This window comes from Cucurbita pepo, chromosome 20 (assembly GCF_057944985.1).
Source record: "Cucurbita pepo subsp. pepo isolate OVF chromosome 20, ASM5794498v1, whole genome shotgun sequence".
Lineage (NCBI taxonomy): Eukaryota > Viridiplantae > Streptophyta > Magnoliopsida > Cucurbitales > Cucurbitaceae > Cucurbita > Cucurbita pepo.
Genome location: NC_141817.1, coordinates 82712 through 97780, shown reverse-complemented (window position 1 = coordinate 97780; position 15069 = coordinate 82712). Strand labels below are relative to the sequence as shown.

Sequence of the window (15069 nt, the reverse complement as noted above, 5' to 3'; positions counted from 1 at the left end):
GAGAGCCGTATCCTTTTATTTGCTTCAGTTGGTTGGGTTGAAGATCTTTGCTTCAGGGCAGGGATAGAAAAATAATTGAAACTTAGAATTATGGGAGATGGCGTGGACTGGATGACAAAGGATATTAAAATAACAACAAAATTGAAAAGATTCCATACATATGAAGTGAGAAAGAGAACGATGAGATTACAAATATGAAAACCAATGGGCTGAGGATGGGGGGATTCTTGGAATTGGCAAACCATAGTTCACACTTAATGATAAAATAATGCACATAAATGAAAACCAATGGGCTGCATTTACATAACATCTTTTCTTACATCAAAATAACCCCCCACAAAATAATAATAACAACTGGGATGAATGATTTTAAGACTTGTGGGGCTACAGACTTCAACAAAGATAGAAAATTCGTGGACATTTCTATGTGCCATGTGATACTGTTAAGAAACAAGAAGGGACAAAATAGTGGTTTCACAAGAGAAATGACAAGTACGTGAAAACTCAAAACTGTGATGTCTTGGCAAAAAAAAGAAAAGAGTACTTATCCAAATATTTCAAAGATGCTGGAAACGTGAAATTATTGGGAGTCAGTAATCCCGATATTCCCGTTCTATCCTTGTAGACTACACCTAATCAAAACAGTGATCCAACTTGCATGACGAATCAATCACTAATTATCCTTCATAAAGTAGAATTTTTTAGAAAAACCCACCTCCCAAAATCCGGAATCTTACTTTCCTCTCAATCCTCCTTCCGTTTCTGTTCAAAATCGTAAATCTTTTGGATCAAATGGATAAAGTTCAATCCGAATCAGACTGCCCCACTTGCCCCTTTTCCTTCCTTTATATGTCTTAACTCTTCCGCCGGCTTCTCCTTCCCCCTTCTCCCAACTTTTATTCAGGAATAAGAAACCTCCACGTCTTCCTTCTCTTTATTTTCTCTGTTTCATCGCTTGTTTTTGGTCTTTTCTTGCATTTTCGGTTCAAACTTGAAAGATCTCAGGTGGGTTTCTTTCGCTGGTTTTGAGGGGCTTCCTCCTGGTTTTCGTTTTCTTGTTGCGTACTCGATTCTGCTTAAACAGAGATTAAAATTGGTGCCATTCTTTTGTGGGGCTCTTCTATTTTATGCTGACAGTCTCTGGACGGCCGTTTGTTTTCTCTGCGCCATGGCGTGTTCGTTGAAGACTGGTCTCTCTGTTTCAGGGCTGAAGGATCGTTTGTGTTACTCTAATTCATCTGGGGTTTCTGGGATTTCTACTTCTGTTTGTGCTTCCAGTTTAAAAGTGTCAAAGCAGCCGGGGTTTCCTGTTTTGAGCGTCGATTTCTTGGGGAATCCTGTAGTGATTTCGGATCGAAATGGTATTAGAAACTCAAACGCTAAAGCCCCAAATAGACTGACCGTTTATGTAAGCCTTTTTTTCTTTTCTCTCTTTTCTGAATATTCCCAGCTTGATTGTTACTGTTTCTTCTGTAATGTTCTGGCTCTGAAGTTGATTTCTGAATCGACTCGTTGTTTTAGGCACAGGCATCGATTTGTGTAAGCCGAGCTCGGAGATGGTGGGAAAAAACCCTGAAACCTAACATGGTGGAGATCCATTCTGCACAAGCCCTTGTGGATGCATTGCTTGATGCTGGCGATAGATTAGCCATTATTGACTTCTATTCCCCTGGCTGTGGAGGTTGCAAAGCCCTTCATCCTAAGGTATTATCTTGTTGCTGCTTGGATTTTGGGCACCTCAAATTGTAGAAATTTGTAATATATTTAGCTACCAATTTTGAACTGGGATTTTGGGGTGTTGCTGATTGAATCCATTTGTAATACCAGATCTGTCAACTGGCTGAATTGAACCCTGATGCAATTTTTCTGAAAGTTAACTTTGAGGAGCTCAAAACCATGTGCCAAGCTCTCCATATTCGTGTTCTTCCTTTCTTTAGATTCTATAGAGGCGGAGAAGGTCGTGTCTGTAGCTTCAGCTGTACAAATGCAACTGTAAGAAAACCGTCCAGATTTTCAAACTTTCGATAATAATGATAGAAACAAAGACAGAGGCTTACATCCTTTTTATTGATCTGCAGATTAAGAAATTCAAGGATGCATTGGCTAAACACGGAAGCGACCGGAGTAGCATCCTTCCAGCCAAAGGATTAGACGAGTCGGAGCTGGAACGGTTAGCAATGGCGGGTGAATTATCATCATCATATCTGAAGGAAAGAACATTGAAGGGTGTAGCGATGAAAGAAATGGATTGTTACGGTTCTTGGGGAACATCAGGCAATAAAATGGAAGTCATGGAAGAGAACAACATGATTCTTAAGGTGTGAAGGAAGCTATATAATGGGAGTAAGCCAAGCCAGATTGAAAGATCATACATGCTTTTGCATTTGTTTAGTTGATTTTTTCTTTCTTTGGTGGGGGGATTCTTGTACATAAGCAAGGCCTCTGTTTTTTGCTAGTGTGTGCCTTGCCCATTGCCCTGCTTTTGCCAATCTGTGAAGAACTGTAATTGCCTGTCTCTTTCAGTTTTCTAATACCACAGATGAAGCGTCAGTTCTTATTCTTTTAAAACACTCGAGTGGTCTGGTCTAAAAGGTTAGTTTTTCGGGTGCAATCTTATTATTCGGTCTCCTTCATAGGTTCGATATCAATATCAAAGCTACACCTAATTCATTAATCTTCAATCAAAGCTACTCAAATCCTACTTCTTGATGGTCACAAAATGTTGCTAATGAGTTAGGGAAATGAAACTATACAAAAAAAGTGTCAAAACTAATAATATACATCATTATAATGGTAATGCTAAATCCAAATAGATTACCACGCACGTACTCCACGTGTCACGTGGGTTCCAGCTATACCCCCAGATCCTGGAACTGACGTGGATTAACAAATTTCCAACTCATCATGGCCCCACATTTAGGCATATGATTCCATTATATAATTAGTTCAAACTAAATATTGACATAATTGATTAATTTGTAAAATGGGATAGATTAGCTGTGACGTGGCATATACAAGTGGTCCACAGCGAACATCACATTTACTTCCACAAGAAGTTTTAAAGAATAGTTGAGAAATAAAAACTTGAAAAGTGTGGTGAATTGAGAAATAAAAAAAAGAAATAGATATGAGCGACCAAAATGTAGAGCAATGGTTTGAAGAACAAGCTATGAATTGAGATGGTCAATGGAATTTGGGAAAGGAAGGATCCGATCCGATCCGATCCGATCCAATCCAATCCAAATCGGAGCTCACCTTTTCACACCCGCGCATCTTAGCAAATCCACGCGACGTTGAACAGTGGAAGCCGTCCTGAAATTTCAACTCCTAATTCCAACGCGGCGCCAAAACAAGTCCAAATCTTCCAAATTTGACGCCAAACCTATGCACCATCCCACACTTGGATTCAATATATTTCGGTGTGCCCTCCTGCTCTCCTTTTTTGCAAATCCCATATCCTCATCCTTCCTTTTATACCCGATTGTCTCTCCACTTGTTCCTCGCACCATTTCCATTTTCACCATTTCTTTCTGTATTTCTCCTTACATTCAATGGGTAGGCGCGGATTGTTCGACCTGGAGAGGCATTTTGCGTTCTATGGGGCTTATCATAGCAACCCAACAAATATATTTATCCATATTCTCTTCGTCTGGCCAATATTCTTCACTGCTCTCATGCTCTTCTACTACACCCCTTCCTTCTATTCTTTTCCCAAATGCCCTTGCGGCTTCAATACTGGCCTCGTTTTGAATTTTGGTTTCTTGTTCGCTTTGGTGTATGCCGTTTTCTACATACTTTTTGATAAGAGAGCTGGATCTCTGGCTGCTTTTATGTGTTTTCTCTGCTGGGTTGGAGCAAGCGTTTTCGCTTTTAAACTTGGATGGACGCTTACTTGGAAGGTAAACGCTAAACCCCACCTTTTTTCCCCTTCCTCTTTTGATCCTTTTTTGTTTGTTTTATTCGTTGTCGGATAGGAATCACAATTTAATACTTCACAGATCTTATAATAACCCTATTTAGGCTGTCTGGTTTCTGCTCCAATTCAATTATTTGAACCATTTATGAATCTCAGTTCCCTGTAGTTCTATTCAATTTCTTATGGGGCCGGAACTCATAGTTTTGGTCTGATGTATGAAGGGCCGGCCATGGTGTTGACTAAGCTTCTATTGACTTTATGGTTGTACTAGACTACAATTTATTTCTCTTGGTACTGTAGGACAGGTTTCATTTTCGTAGAGGAGAAAGCTTAGTGTGGCATGAAAAAAATAAAATTAGAAAGAAGAAAGATATTTGTTCGAGCTTCTTCCTACTTTATGGTGGTTGTGGGAATTTACTGCTCCTATTTCTTCTTCTTCTTTTTTAAGTTTATAAAGATTGTGCTGGCAGATTCATTTGGTCTCGAACCATGAATATCTCAGCTCTTCGTTTAGGCATGTTTGAGAGTAGGTTTGATATGGTTCACTTTGAAAACCCTCCCAAGACATGCTTTTAACCATTTAAGATAAATTTTGATGGTATGAAAATTTGCATTTAAAAGTGGAAAACCAAATATTAAATTGATTTCGAATCATCAACATCATGTTTTACAAAGGTTTTAAACATGATAGAAGTGATTTTAACCTTTCAAAATCGCTTATCAAACTCCATGTAACTTCTATCGTTATCATCAACACATTTTCTTGCTTTTCTGTTTATATTATGGTGGTTTCTGGTTTTGAAGTTAAAGCAAAGCTAGTTAGGCCAGGTTTAATAACACTTTAATTTGGCAGATGTCTACAACATTTTCTTAGAAGTTAGAATACTGATCGATGTTGCTTTCCTTGGATCCGAGTCATCCTTTTGTCGTCCTCATCACATCTCCTTTTCCCTTCCATACAATTTTTTGAGAGGCTTGACAGCATGTTAATGTAATTGTAGTCGGCTAAACTTGATGGACATCAGTGTTGAGGACATTTTTATCCTCTATCTCAACTACTTTTTGTAAGAAGTATCTCAAAGGCTTGTGACTCATATTTGGGATGAGAAAGCTTGCAGCTTTTGAATTTTGGATCAGTTTGGGGATTCCTTTTAGATAATGTAATCTAAGGCCACCTTTTGAAAAAAAGTCACCACCACTACATAATATGATTCACATCGTTTCCTTTTCTTCTTAAGATATCATAGTAACTTTGACGACCACAACCATTTTTGTGTTTGTTTGAGTACTCCTCGGCATATTCGGACCCTGTCATTCCATGTCCATAAAGTTTTGAGTACGACTTTGCAAATTATAACTTGTAGCAAACCTAAGGACTCTACAGAACATGATCAAGTCATTGCAGAATCTATAGTCTCAAGCATAAAGCTAAAGCTGGTTATTTTGTAATTTGATATACCAGGTGGTGTTGGCTGCACAGTTGTTCTGCTGGACAAGTCAGTTTATTGGCCATGGGGTGTTCGAGGTAACTAGTTAGTTAAACATCTTAAACATGAACTTGTTTTTCAACCTTAATTCCTGATGGGTTTTGGTTTGATTTTGTAGAAACGGGCACCCGCTCTCATTGACAACCTTGCCCAAGCTTTTCTAATGGCTCCATTCTTCGTTTTGTTGGAGGTTACCTTTGCTGAAACCCCTCCTTGTGCCCTTCTTGGATCAACAATGAAACATTTGAAAATGTAGCTAATTTGTTAACTATTTGCAGATTCTTCAAGCTTTGTTCAAATATGAACCATACAACGGTTTTCACGCAAGCGTGAAGGCGAAGATCGAAGCCGAGAAGAAAGCTTGGGAAGGAAAGAAAGAAAAGAAAAGCTCTTAGCTTGAATGGAATCCCTTCTTTAGATGCATAAATACGTATATCAAGGTGTGTGGTTTTGATTTGGTTTGTGTGGGAATTGTGTAATTGAGAGCTTCAAATGTACTTAAAAAGAATTGTTGAAGAATAAGATTAGAAAGCTCCTCATCTCACAACCCAAATGTGGGGATTGGTTTTACATTCTTCTGTTTACATCACAAAAAGGGTGCCGTATAAGTATGGGGAATATTTTCATTTTGTGCATTCACACCATTATTTTAGTTGATGGATAGTTTTGCTTATAAGCTCGTTGTTTTACATTATTATTTAATATCTCTTTTATAACCATTTTATCCTTAAAAAGCAGGATGCTTGGTCAATGCTTCAGTTTGTTTTTTTAATGTTGAGTGTTCATTTAAACAATGTAATATTATAACTACATCATTAATCACCATAGTTAGCTGTTAGTTTAGGGTATTTAACACTATTAGTCACCAAATGGTTTGGCAGCATGCCACCGTTTGTGTTGAGTGAAATAGGAAAGGCAGGCGTGAGTATTCTCTTATGGAGCTTTACTTCCCTTCACTTCATGTTTCTCATTCTCCTCCCTTTTCTTCCACAATCTCAACTTCTCCACCTTTCTTCTTTCTCCTTTGTTTTTTTCTTTTTCTTTTCTACTTCCATTCATTTCTGTCTTCTTGCTTCTCTCTCTCTCTCTCTGTAATCTTTCTCTGTTTTTGTTTTCTACTGCCAGAAGCTCTGAACCCACCACACAACCTCAATCTACTTGGAGCTGAAGGACCCATCATTTTCTTTCCCACTTAAAACCTCTGTAATCACTCTTCCATTGGGCTATAAGTTTCGTCCCAAAGATTTTCCAGACAAAATATGGAAGAAAACATGACAGCCTCTGTTCATGACGAATCCCAGATTGTTTTGCCCCCTGGATTTCGGTTTCATCCAACTGATGAAGAGCTTATTTCTCAGTACCTCTGTAAGAAAGTGATGGACGCCAATTTCTCTTGCAAACCCATTGGAGAGGTCGATCTCAACAAGTCTGAGCCTTGGGATTTGCCCTGTAAGATCTCAACTTTTTCATACCCTTTTTCGTTCTTTCTTTGAAATTTACTCATTTTGTTGGCTTTTAATGTTTGGGGTACCTCAGGGAAAGCTAAAATGGGGGAAGGGGAATGGTACTTTTTCTGTTTGAGGGATAGAAAGTATCCCACTGGATTGAGAACAAACAGAGCCACTGAATCAGGGTATTGGAAAGCCACTGGGAAAGATAAAGAGATTTACAGAGGAAAAACGCTTGTGGGTATGAAGAAAACTCTTGTTTTCTATGGGGGAAGAGCCCCAAAAGGTGAGAAATCCAATTGGGTTATGCATGAATTCAGGTTAGAAGGGAAACCCTCTGCCATTAACCTCCCAAGCACTGCAAAGGTACAACCTTCTTTTACAACTTTACCCCCTCTGAATCTCTTGAAATTACAGAGCTGAGCTATCTGTTTTTCTTTTTGCAGAATGAATGGGTGATTTCCAGGGTGTTTCAGAAGAGTTGCGGTGGGAAAAAAGTTCACCTTTCTGGGTTAGTTAAATTGGGTTCTTCTTCCTCTGCTCTGCCGCCACTGAAGGACTCTTCTTCGTCATCAATCAAGATCAATGAATTAGCTCACGTGCCCTGCTTCTCCAACACCATGGATTCTTCTCAAAGAACCCTACCCAAAATAACTGATTGTTCTTTCAATTTCTCTTGCTTTTTGCCCACCATTTTCCCGAGAAACACGCAGCCCACTTCGCTATACAACCCCCAAGCCATCTCTCTCCCTTTAAATTTGCAGTTTCCAAACATGGCTGGAACATTCAAACCAGAGGGGGAAAGAATCAGTGTCTCACAAGAAACAGGGCTAACTACTGATATGAACAATGAAATCTCTTCTGTTGTTTCTAATCTTGAAATGGGTCGATTGGCATTTGAAAATCAGGACAACCCCTCTGCTTCAACCGTGCCAATGAACCCCCACATCGCGTGGAATTACTGATAAAATTAAACAAGGTCTGTTTTTAATTGACGCATTATGTGTAAATGACTATTTTGATGTTAGTTTTGGTGTTACGAAAGTGAGGTTGGTCCCGTACTTCAATGGCTTCTGTAGCCATTGAAGATGTTATGTTGAGACTTATAGGCTGAATATCAATATGACGAGGATAATGGATCTCTATCTCCATCTTCTTTCCAAGTATGTGTACGTTTATGTGATAGTGGAATGATTACGATTGAGATTGTATTTCATTCGGCTCGGTTCAAATATTAGATATTTATAGCGTGTGAGAACGAGACAAGTTTGAGTTGTAGTTATGATTACTTTTAAGAGTTCAAATAATGTGTAATTATACAGGAACTTCTTGATGCTCTATCGATAAATAAGTTGAATGTATGTATATAGTATGTATACCTATGATAGTGATTACTTGCACAATCCATTTTCTCACCAATTTCAATCCATATCCATTTATTCTTAAAGTGGATGATGGTTATTGAGAGTTGTAAAGCACTCACAAGTATATATATTAGTGGTACCTTTTAACTTTTTCAACAATCTAATCGTATAGAAACTATGTTAGGTTAAATGCACAAACTTGAATCAAAATATACCCTCCTCATGCACCACATCACACTATGTTCATTAGCATCGGGAAATCTAACATATTTCATCTTTCTAATAATGGAATGGGAACTTGTTCAGTACAACAGTTTCTCAAAACAAAAGCAGCAAAATCAATCCTGTTGATCAACCAACTTAAGCCCCCAGGCCATGTCCTCGCAATGCCTCACATGAGGAACAAGTTTGCCAGTGTCCACTCCTTTCTTAGCCTTGCAGTCATAGAAAGGAGGTGCATGGAAACAGGGCTCCATGGACATGGCTCGTCGGCAGGGTGGATTCGGTGCAGTACGATTCTCGGGTTTGTACAATATCCATGGTTTCAGACCGCCAAGACCTTGAGCCACATATCCAAAGGTCGACCATGAACTAGTGACCACTACATTAGTTGTACTTAACAAATACATCTCTGCCAATGCCTTCTGGTTATGTATACTCTTCTCAGTTTGCTGGTGTTCCTCATGACTTGGTTGGAAGAAACTAACTCTCTCTCCCGTCACCGTCGGATTCTCCCAGTAAATATCTCTCAACTTCTCGAAGTAGCCAGCGCTCAAGGAAGTTATCAGCACGGCCTTTGACTTTCGATTACTAGCCAGACCGACCACATTTGTTCGCCTTTCCGTTTGTGGCAACAGATTCTCCTTCAGGGTACAGTCCAAAACCTGATCCAAGATGTGTTGAAAAGGTCCAGTTCCTGTATCAAACACTCTAATCTGAATGCCTATTCTTTCACTAGCTCTAGCCAAGTAAGCCTGATAATATCTCGTAATCAGTCCCCAAACTGAATTCACAGGATGAATCAGATATCGACCCAAGAAGTGGAAAACTGTATCTTTATTTGGGAAAAGATCATGAAGTTCTTTCTCGAATGATGGGATCAAAAAGAGAGAGGGGACAAAATAGTTGTCTGTTTTCATAACAAGCCAAGGGGATTGGTGCAGAAGAGATTGGTGTTGATCACAGAAAAAAAGCTTGTCATCATCATCATAATCATGGACCAAATGAAGATAAACAAGAGATGGCAAGATCATTCCACTTGGATCTGTGCTCCTATTGTTCTTCATTATTTTCCCATAGCAATTAGGAGAGTTGTGGTTGAATTCGCTGAATTTATGTTTCAACGGGAAATCTTGGGGCAGAAACCAGGAAACCTCAGGAAATGGTTCACAGAAGAGATCAGCCATGTCAGTTCCAGGGTCCACAAGTAGAACACGATTTGTGAGGAGAGCATAAAGAAATGCTGAAGCGAGGGTTAGTATTCTATTCCCTAATCCACTGAAGGAAATCCACACAACATATTTACAGTCTGAGGAGCTGCTACTACCATTAGACCCAAGCTGCTCCAAAGTTTTGTTGTAAGACTCAGTGTAGACTCCACAACGCTTATGAAGATCTTCATAACTCCGCAATTTGGAGATCAGGAAAGAAGAGGGTTGGTACGCCAGCTTGCGTTGATATGAAGCTGAATTGTACCTACTGAGACAAGAACCTTCCTCATGTTTGGCAGAAAGAAGGCCACTAAGCAGTTTATCAACTGCCTCTATATCCCTATGAAGATCTCCATCCTTAGAATCTACTGAAAGAAGACAATAAGAGGAAGATAGCTGACAATGTAGTATGCAAATGAGATAAAAGTAGGGGCAAGTAAAAGGGCTGCATTTGTAATAAACTTGGTGCACTGCGAATCCAGCCGTTGTCAGAATGTTTTTGGAATGCCACATCTAAGTCGATTGCCACAAAATTGCAATCATTTTGGGAGCTTAAACACTCGGTGTAGCTCTTCTAGCACTTGACACACACACACACACACACAATGAACTGAAGGCAATTCAAACTGAAACTCAGAAGGCAATGACAAAGTATACTATTGCGCAAAACAATGTCTGAGATACAGAGCTAGAAGTTAGTGGCAAAAGGCATGTAGATTTACAAAAAGTTAAAAATCAAGTACCTGGGTCGGAGTTCCACTGAGGAATCCACACATCTGAACCTTCAATTACAGCATCGGATGGTGGGTCTCTAAGAACCACAGAGACAGAAAAGACCACAGAAATGAACATCATTAAAACCGCAAACATACCCATTACTCGAATCGAACTGAACCCACATTTCATTTCCTGGTTGTTCTTCAAATCGCTGAGCGGATCCTTGTCCCATAGGTTCTTGTGATCATCCTCAGTGTGCCTCATCAATCTCCTAATACTTGCATGATTTTCATCTGGGTATGAATTGAATGAACGGTTAGTGGATTTAAACTTCATTTGGAGCAAAAGGGTGGTGAAAACAGATGGCTGCAAGAGGACCTTATGGAGGTCGCCGAATATCTGTTGTCTTGGTGCAGCCAATAAACCGAAGAAATAAAGCGACTCGTGAATCGGGATCTATCTTTTATGTCTGTTCCGGCCTGTCGGTGTTGAGAAGCTTTGTGATCCATGATTCAAAACTAGAATCTTTGTGGGTCTTTTTCCATTGGAAAGTCGAACCACTTGGGCAACTAATGTTTTGATTAACCTTCCACATAAATTGCCAGAACTGTCTAATAATTACTCATTACTAGTTACTTCAATTTAGAAAAAGATAACTATCCAAACTGGACAGAGAGAAGAGAATTATTTCTAACAGTAACAACAATCTCCTGTTGGAATGTTTTTGAAAATTTGTACTATTTCTTTTTCCATACTTATAAATACCAATCTTGGACACCAATATGATATAAATTAATGATTTATATCAACCACTCGTCATAAAAGAGGTAGATTGGAACTTTTAACCAATTGGTTGATAGCATATATTAAATAAGTTGAATTAAGTTTATATTAAATTTAATCTATCATAACTAATCTTTTAAAAGGTGTGATTTTTAATTATGCATACAAATTTTTTTAGATCAACCATGGATGCAGAAATGTTGTAGGGCTAAAAATATAGAAATTAAAATGAAGTTTAGAAACTATAATAAATAAATAAGGTAAAGTAGGTAACAAGATGGTAAGAGTATTTTGAAATTAAAATTCATGAAGAAAGAAGTCAAAAATCTAAAATTTATCGTCAAAAGAAGACATTTGAATCTCTCGCTCTCATGTCAGCAAGATAGAAGGCCAAGCATTGGCGATAAGCAATCCCTGAATTCGTACCGCTCTCCTCATCCACTCATTTCTTTTTATCCATTTTTTAATTCATTGCTTTCCCATTTGTTGTTTAGATTTGGTAGTCTTACATTTTTCATGCTGGAGGGAACGAGAGCGGAACAGCCCATTTTCATTGTTTGAATCTTTACCTAACCTTTGAAACCCGGAAAGGGTTCTTCGGTCGATACTCCAAAATGGCTGTTGCTTCGTTATGTCAATCCACTATGCAACCCCAGGTGAGTGGCTTTATCGGAGGCCTCACTTTTCAGAAACCAGCTCCTTCTCAACCTACCTCTCTTCCCTTTTCGAGGTAATTTGATTTATGGGGTGCCCTCTTTCTTATTCTTCTGTTCGATTACTTTAAGCCTCCTTGTGGGCTATGGAATCAGTTTCACAGCCCTTGCAAATCCTTGACTGTATATGAATTATAGTTTGTACATGGCAATTGATGCAGCTTTGACTTCCCCTTTGTCTTCTGGTTCATAATCATGGTATGAGGTGATAATTTAGCGGTCTCTTTAAAACTCTGAGATTGAACAAACGAGCTTTATGGATTTGTGTATTTTCTTTGTTATCTATGTGATTCGATTTGTGGGTTTTGAAATTGGGTAGATTTTGGGACGACACCCATTGCGATTTTTGGTTCCACTTCCAACCCAGCTAGATAAAGATTTGCCGATTGTCTCCCACTTTGTACTCTATTTTTCTTCTGTACTTTCTGTGTGGATGGAGAAATGGATTATATTTATGAACAACTATTTGGTATCCAATTGAATTTTGTAGGAGGAGGTTCAGAAATGTGGTAAAAGCTTCAGCTCGGGTTGATAAATACTCAAAATCTGATATAATCGTCTCTCCCTCCATCCTCTCTGCTAACTTTGCAAAATTGGGAGAGCAGGTTCTCTTCAGTGTTCTAAACTTTCCGTTATTTTAGTTTGTTTTGCTGTGCACTTCCCCGAGTAATTTATACAATTGATTGACATTCTCATCTTTGGTAGGTGAAAGCAGTGGAACTGGCAGGTTGTGATTGGATTCATGTTGACGTAATGGATGGTCGTTTTGTTCCAAATATCACAATTGGACCTCTTGTCGTCGATGCTCTACGCCCTGTGACAGATCTTCCTTTAGATGTGCATTTGGTATGCTTCTTTCTCATTTTGATTCCCCTTGGTGTTAGCAGTGATTCTTAAGTGCTTCTGTTAACATAAAGTCAAAGCACTGTAGATGATTGTGGAGCCCGAGCAGCGTGTGCCAGACTTTATAAAGGCTGGTGCCGATATTGTCAGCGTTCATTGTGAGCAATCTTCCACAATCCATCTGCACCGTACCCTTAATCAAGTAAGATTTCCTCCTCCATAACGTGTACAACAAGATATATATACAAATGAAAAGGAAATGCAAAATCCAACATGTAGTTTACAACAATAGAATATGTAGTTTAGTGGTGTATGGCTGTTTTCTTGATTTCCTTTTGCTTCATTCTACAAAGGATTGCTTGCTGAGTTGGGAATCAAAATTGCATATATCTTTATTTATTCATAATGGCCATTCCTTTAAATATGATTCAGATAAAAAGTCTTGGAGCTAAAGCTGGAGTGGTCCTAAATCCTGCTACTTCACTCACCACAATAGAATATGTCCTTGACGGTGACTCCCTCTCTCTCCCCCCATATGTAATTGCTCACACGTTCCACTGCGACCATTATTAGAAAGAGTTAGAATGTTTGGAATGATGTTATCTGTTCTGTGGTGTTATTTTTAAGAATTTTGACATGAATTTAGGGAAGAAAAATGACCATATCTATCTTGGAGGTTAACAATTCCCTTTCCCTGTTTACAGTGGTTGATTTAGTCTTAATTATGTCGGTAAATCCTGGTTTTGGTGGGCAAAGCTTTATTGAGAGCCAAGTGAAGAAAATCTCAGAATTAAGAAGATTATGTGCTGAAAAGGTACAATTTCCCTCTTCGCTAGCTTTTTCCATCACTTGCAAACATTTCATTTGCTTTGTTGCAGGGAGTGAACCCATGGATCGAAGTGGACGGTGGAGTCGGTCCTGGCAATGCGTACAAGGTGCATACAGTAACATTTCCCAAAACAGCAACTTTTATTACATGAGTTTCTAAAGCAAGTTCTGGATTGCCACCCTGATTGCAGGTCATTGAGGCTGGAGCCAATGCCTTAGTTGCAGGTTCTGCTGTTTTTGGAGCTAAAGATTATGCTGAGGGTATGATCCATACACTTTCTTCCACCCCTCCCTCTCACATTTTAATTAAATTATGCCCTCAACTCCATTCTTGAACAGCCATAAAAGGAATCAAGACAAGCAAAAGGCCCCAGGCAGTTCCAGTATGAAAGTGACTTGTACAAGATCTGAATTGCTTCAGCTGATAATAGTATTGTTGTGTTATTCATTGCCATGTAAGTTGTTCTTTATGATTTTGATAGATAGTATTCTGCTGCTACGATGCAACCTGGTCTTACCACTTGTTTCTTCTTCTAAATGCAGAGAGAATTTGCAGCTGCATATATCAGAAGGTTGTGTTCTTCAAGCTCTTATCTCAGACATGATTGCCATCTCCACAGAAGAAGCCTGTAGATTGCCACTTGAAGATTTGTTATGTACTATAACATCCGAGTACAAATTCAATAACATAAACTTGGGAGAAATATCTATTGTCCAATAAAATCTTCTTCTTAGGATATTTTAATCCTTTATTTTTTTAAAAAACTTATTTTGTCTCTAAATTCACGACTTCAAACGGTTTATGAGCATTTTAGAAGAATTGCAAAGACCATACAACCATTTTATGAATTAGAACAGGTCTGAAAGTACCTCCGATTAACTTGGTCCAACAGGTATGTTTGAACGAAATTGATCAATTTATACGCACATGGTGGAGGGGATTCTGATATCGAGCGTGCGCGTTACATGTTTGATGAAATGCTTGACACAAACGTCGTGGGTTGGGAATTCCTTGCTCGCAGGCTGTGTTAGACGGGTTGATTTTGATGGGGCTGGAAAAGTTCTGGGCGAGGAATGTCCCGACATGGACTACAGTGGCTGCAGGGTTTGCCCAAATGGCCATTGTAAGCTAGCTTTGTCCCTACTTAATGAAATGAAAAGGGCTGGCGTTGGTGGGCTGCATTGTCAGCTTGTGCTGAATTGGGATACTTCACAGTGGGAAAATGGATTCATAGGTAGGTTGAAAGAACATGGCGAAGGAGACATCCGCAAGCATTGGTATCTCTGAGCAATGCTGTGATCCAGATGTGTGCAAGTTGTGGTGGTCTGGATGAAGCGTATGAAGAAGAGGAACAGGTGTAGCATTATCACTGGGTTTGCGGAACAGTTTATTTGCTTTCGTAGTCGATCCCAGCAACCAAGTTGGTGGATACTTATTATTATGTTTTTTTCTGTTATCCAATTTTTACTGATATTTAAAAAAATCAAACCGAAATTTAATAAAACTTAATATCATAAATTAAACTGTATGCAGCGTGAA

At 38.9% G+C, this 15069-nt stretch overlaps 5 protein-coding genes across 12 annotated transcripts; 4 read left to right on the top strand and 1 right to left on the bottom strand.

Annotated features, from left to right (window-relative positions):
- The first annotated feature begins 713 nt into the window (after positions 1-713).
- On the top strand, positions 714-2568 carry LOC111782871 (thioredoxin-like 1-2, chloroplastic). Of its 2 annotated transcripts, none has more exons than XM_087120803.1 (4): positions 714-1408; positions 1528-1704; positions 1828-1992; positions 2079-2568. In XM_087120803.1, the coding sequence occupies exons 1-4, from the start codon at positions 1169-1171 to the stop codon at positions 2322-2324; spliced, it is 828 nt and encodes a 275-aa protein (XP_086976929.1). In that variant the 5' UTR covers positions 714-1168; the 3' UTR covers positions 2325-2568. The 2 variants fall into 2 exon arrangements, with proteins under 2 accessions (XP_086976929.1, XP_023519468.2); XM_023663700.2 differs by having other exon boundaries at positions 718-1408; positions 1522-1704.
- A 592-nt stretch (positions 2569-3160) lies between these two features.
- LOC111782873 (2-hydroxy-palmitic acid dioxygenase MPO1) lies at positions 3161-6042 on the top strand. Its single transcript, XM_023663702.2, has 4 exons — positions 3161-3899; positions 5379-5441; positions 5522-5593; positions 5682-6042. Exons 1-4 carry the CDS (start codon positions 3552-3554, stop codon positions 5796-5798), a joined length of 600 nt encoding a protein of 199 aa, XP_023519470.2. The 5' UTR covers positions 3161-3551; the 3' UTR covers positions 5799-6042.
- Positions 6043-6260: 218 nt separating this feature from the next.
- LOC111782868 (NAC domain-containing protein 100) lies at positions 6261-8067 on the top strand. The gene is made up of 3 exons (XM_023663697.2): positions 6261-6852; positions 6940-7217; positions 7298-8067. Exons 1-3 carry the CDS (start codon positions 6663-6665, stop codon positions 7814-7816), a joined length of 987 nt encoding a protein of 328 aa, XP_023519465.2. The 5' UTR covers positions 6261-6662; the 3' UTR covers positions 7817-8067.
- Positions 8068-8414: 347 nt separating this feature from the next.
- LOC111782862 (galactoside 2-alpha-L-fucosyltransferase) lies at positions 8415-10971 on the bottom strand. 7 transcript variants are annotated; one of them, XM_023663689.2, is made up of 4 exons: positions 10741-10970; positions 10545-10655; positions 10389-10456; positions 8415-10013 (listed from the first exon to the last, which is right to left on the bottom strand). In XM_023663689.2, the coding sequence occupies exons 2-4, from the start codon at positions 10592-10594 to the stop codon at positions 8554-8556; spliced, it is 1578 nt and encodes a 525-aa protein (XP_023519457.2). In that variant the 5' UTR covers positions 10595-10655; positions 10741-10970; the 3' UTR covers positions 8415-8553. The 7 variants fall into 7 exon arrangements, with proteins under 7 accessions (XP_023519457.2, XP_023519456.2, XP_086976928.1 ...); XM_023663688.2 differs by having other exon boundaries at positions 10389-10655; XM_087120802.1 differs by having other exon boundaries at positions 10545-10755.
- Positions 10972-11554: 583 nt separating this feature from the next.
- On the top strand, positions 11555-14268 carry LOC111783213 (ribulose-phosphate 3-epimerase, chloroplastic). The gene is made up of 10 exons (XM_023664114.2): positions 11555-11875; positions 12349-12463; positions 12564-12704; positions 12790-12903; positions 13134-13212; positions 13406-13515; positions 13580-13636; positions 13721-13790; positions 13869-13984; positions 14073-14268. The coding sequence occupies exons 1-9, from the start codon at positions 11760-11762 to the stop codon at positions 13916-13918; spliced, it is 852 nt and encodes a 283-aa protein (XP_023519882.2). The 5' UTR covers positions 11555-11759; the 3' UTR covers positions 13919-13984; positions 14073-14268.
- Positions 14269-15069: the final 801 nt, after the last annotated feature.

Excerpts from the sequence above, each read along its gene's own strand:
- LOC111782871 (XM_023663700.2), top strand. The coding sequence starts at position 1,169 with ATGGCGTGTTCGTTGAAGACTGGTCTCTCTGTTTCAGGGCTGAAGGAT. Across the intron at positions 1,409-1,521 it reads CAAATAGACTGACCGTTTAT|GCACAGGCATCGATTTGTGT; the intron begins GTAAGCCTTTTT and ends TCGTTGTTTTAG. Across the intron at positions 1,993-2,078 it reads TCAGCTGTACAAATGCAACT|ATTAAGAAATTCAAGGATGC; the intron begins GTAAGAAAACCG and ends ATTGATCTGCAG.
- LOC111782873 (XM_023663702.2), top strand. The coding sequence starts at position 3,552 with ATGGGTAGGCGCGGATTGTTCGACCTGGAGAGGCATTTTGCGTTCTAT. Across the intron at positions 3,900-5,378 it reads GATGGACGCTTACTTGGAAG|GTGGTGTTGGCTGCACAGTT; the intron begins GTAAACGCTAAA and ends TTGATATACCAG. Across the intron at positions 5,442-5,521 it reads TTGGCCATGGGGTGTTCGAG|AAACGGGCACCCGCTCTCAT; the intron begins GTAACTAGTTAG and ends TTGATTTTGTAG.
- LOC111782868 (XM_023663697.2), top strand. The coding sequence starts at position 6,663 with ATGGAAGAAAACATGACAGCCTCTGTTCATGACGAATCCCAGATTGTT. Across the intron at positions 6,853-6,939 it reads TGAGCCTTGGGATTTGCCCT|GGAAAGCTAAAATGGGGGAA; the intron begins GTAAGATCTCAA and ends GGGGTACCTCAG. Across the intron at positions 7,218-7,297 it reads ACCTCCCAAGCACTGCAAAG|AATGAATGGGTGATTTCCAG; the intron begins GTACAACCTTCT and ends TTCTTTTTGCAG.
- LOC111782862 (XM_023663686.2), bottom strand. The coding sequence starts at position 10,698 with ATGAAGTTTAAATCCACTAACCGTTCATTCAATTCATACCCAGATGAA. Across the intron at positions 10,014-10,388 it reads TCAGTGGAACTCCGACCCAG|TAGATTCTAAGGATGGAGAT; the intron begins GTACTTGATTTT and ends GTCTTCTTTCAG.
- LOC111783213 (XM_023664114.2), top strand. The coding sequence starts at position 11,760 with ATGGCTGTTGCTTCGTTATGTCAATCCACTATGCAACCCCAGGTGAGT. Across the intron at positions 12,904-13,133 it reads TGCACCGTACCCTTAATCAA|ATAAAAAGTCTTGGAGCTAA; the intron begins GTAAGATTTCCT and ends AATATGATTCAG. Across the intron at positions 13,791-13,868 it reads AGCTAAAGATTATGCTGAGG|CCATAAAAGGAATCAAGACA; the intron begins GTATGATCCATA and ends ATTCTTGAACAG.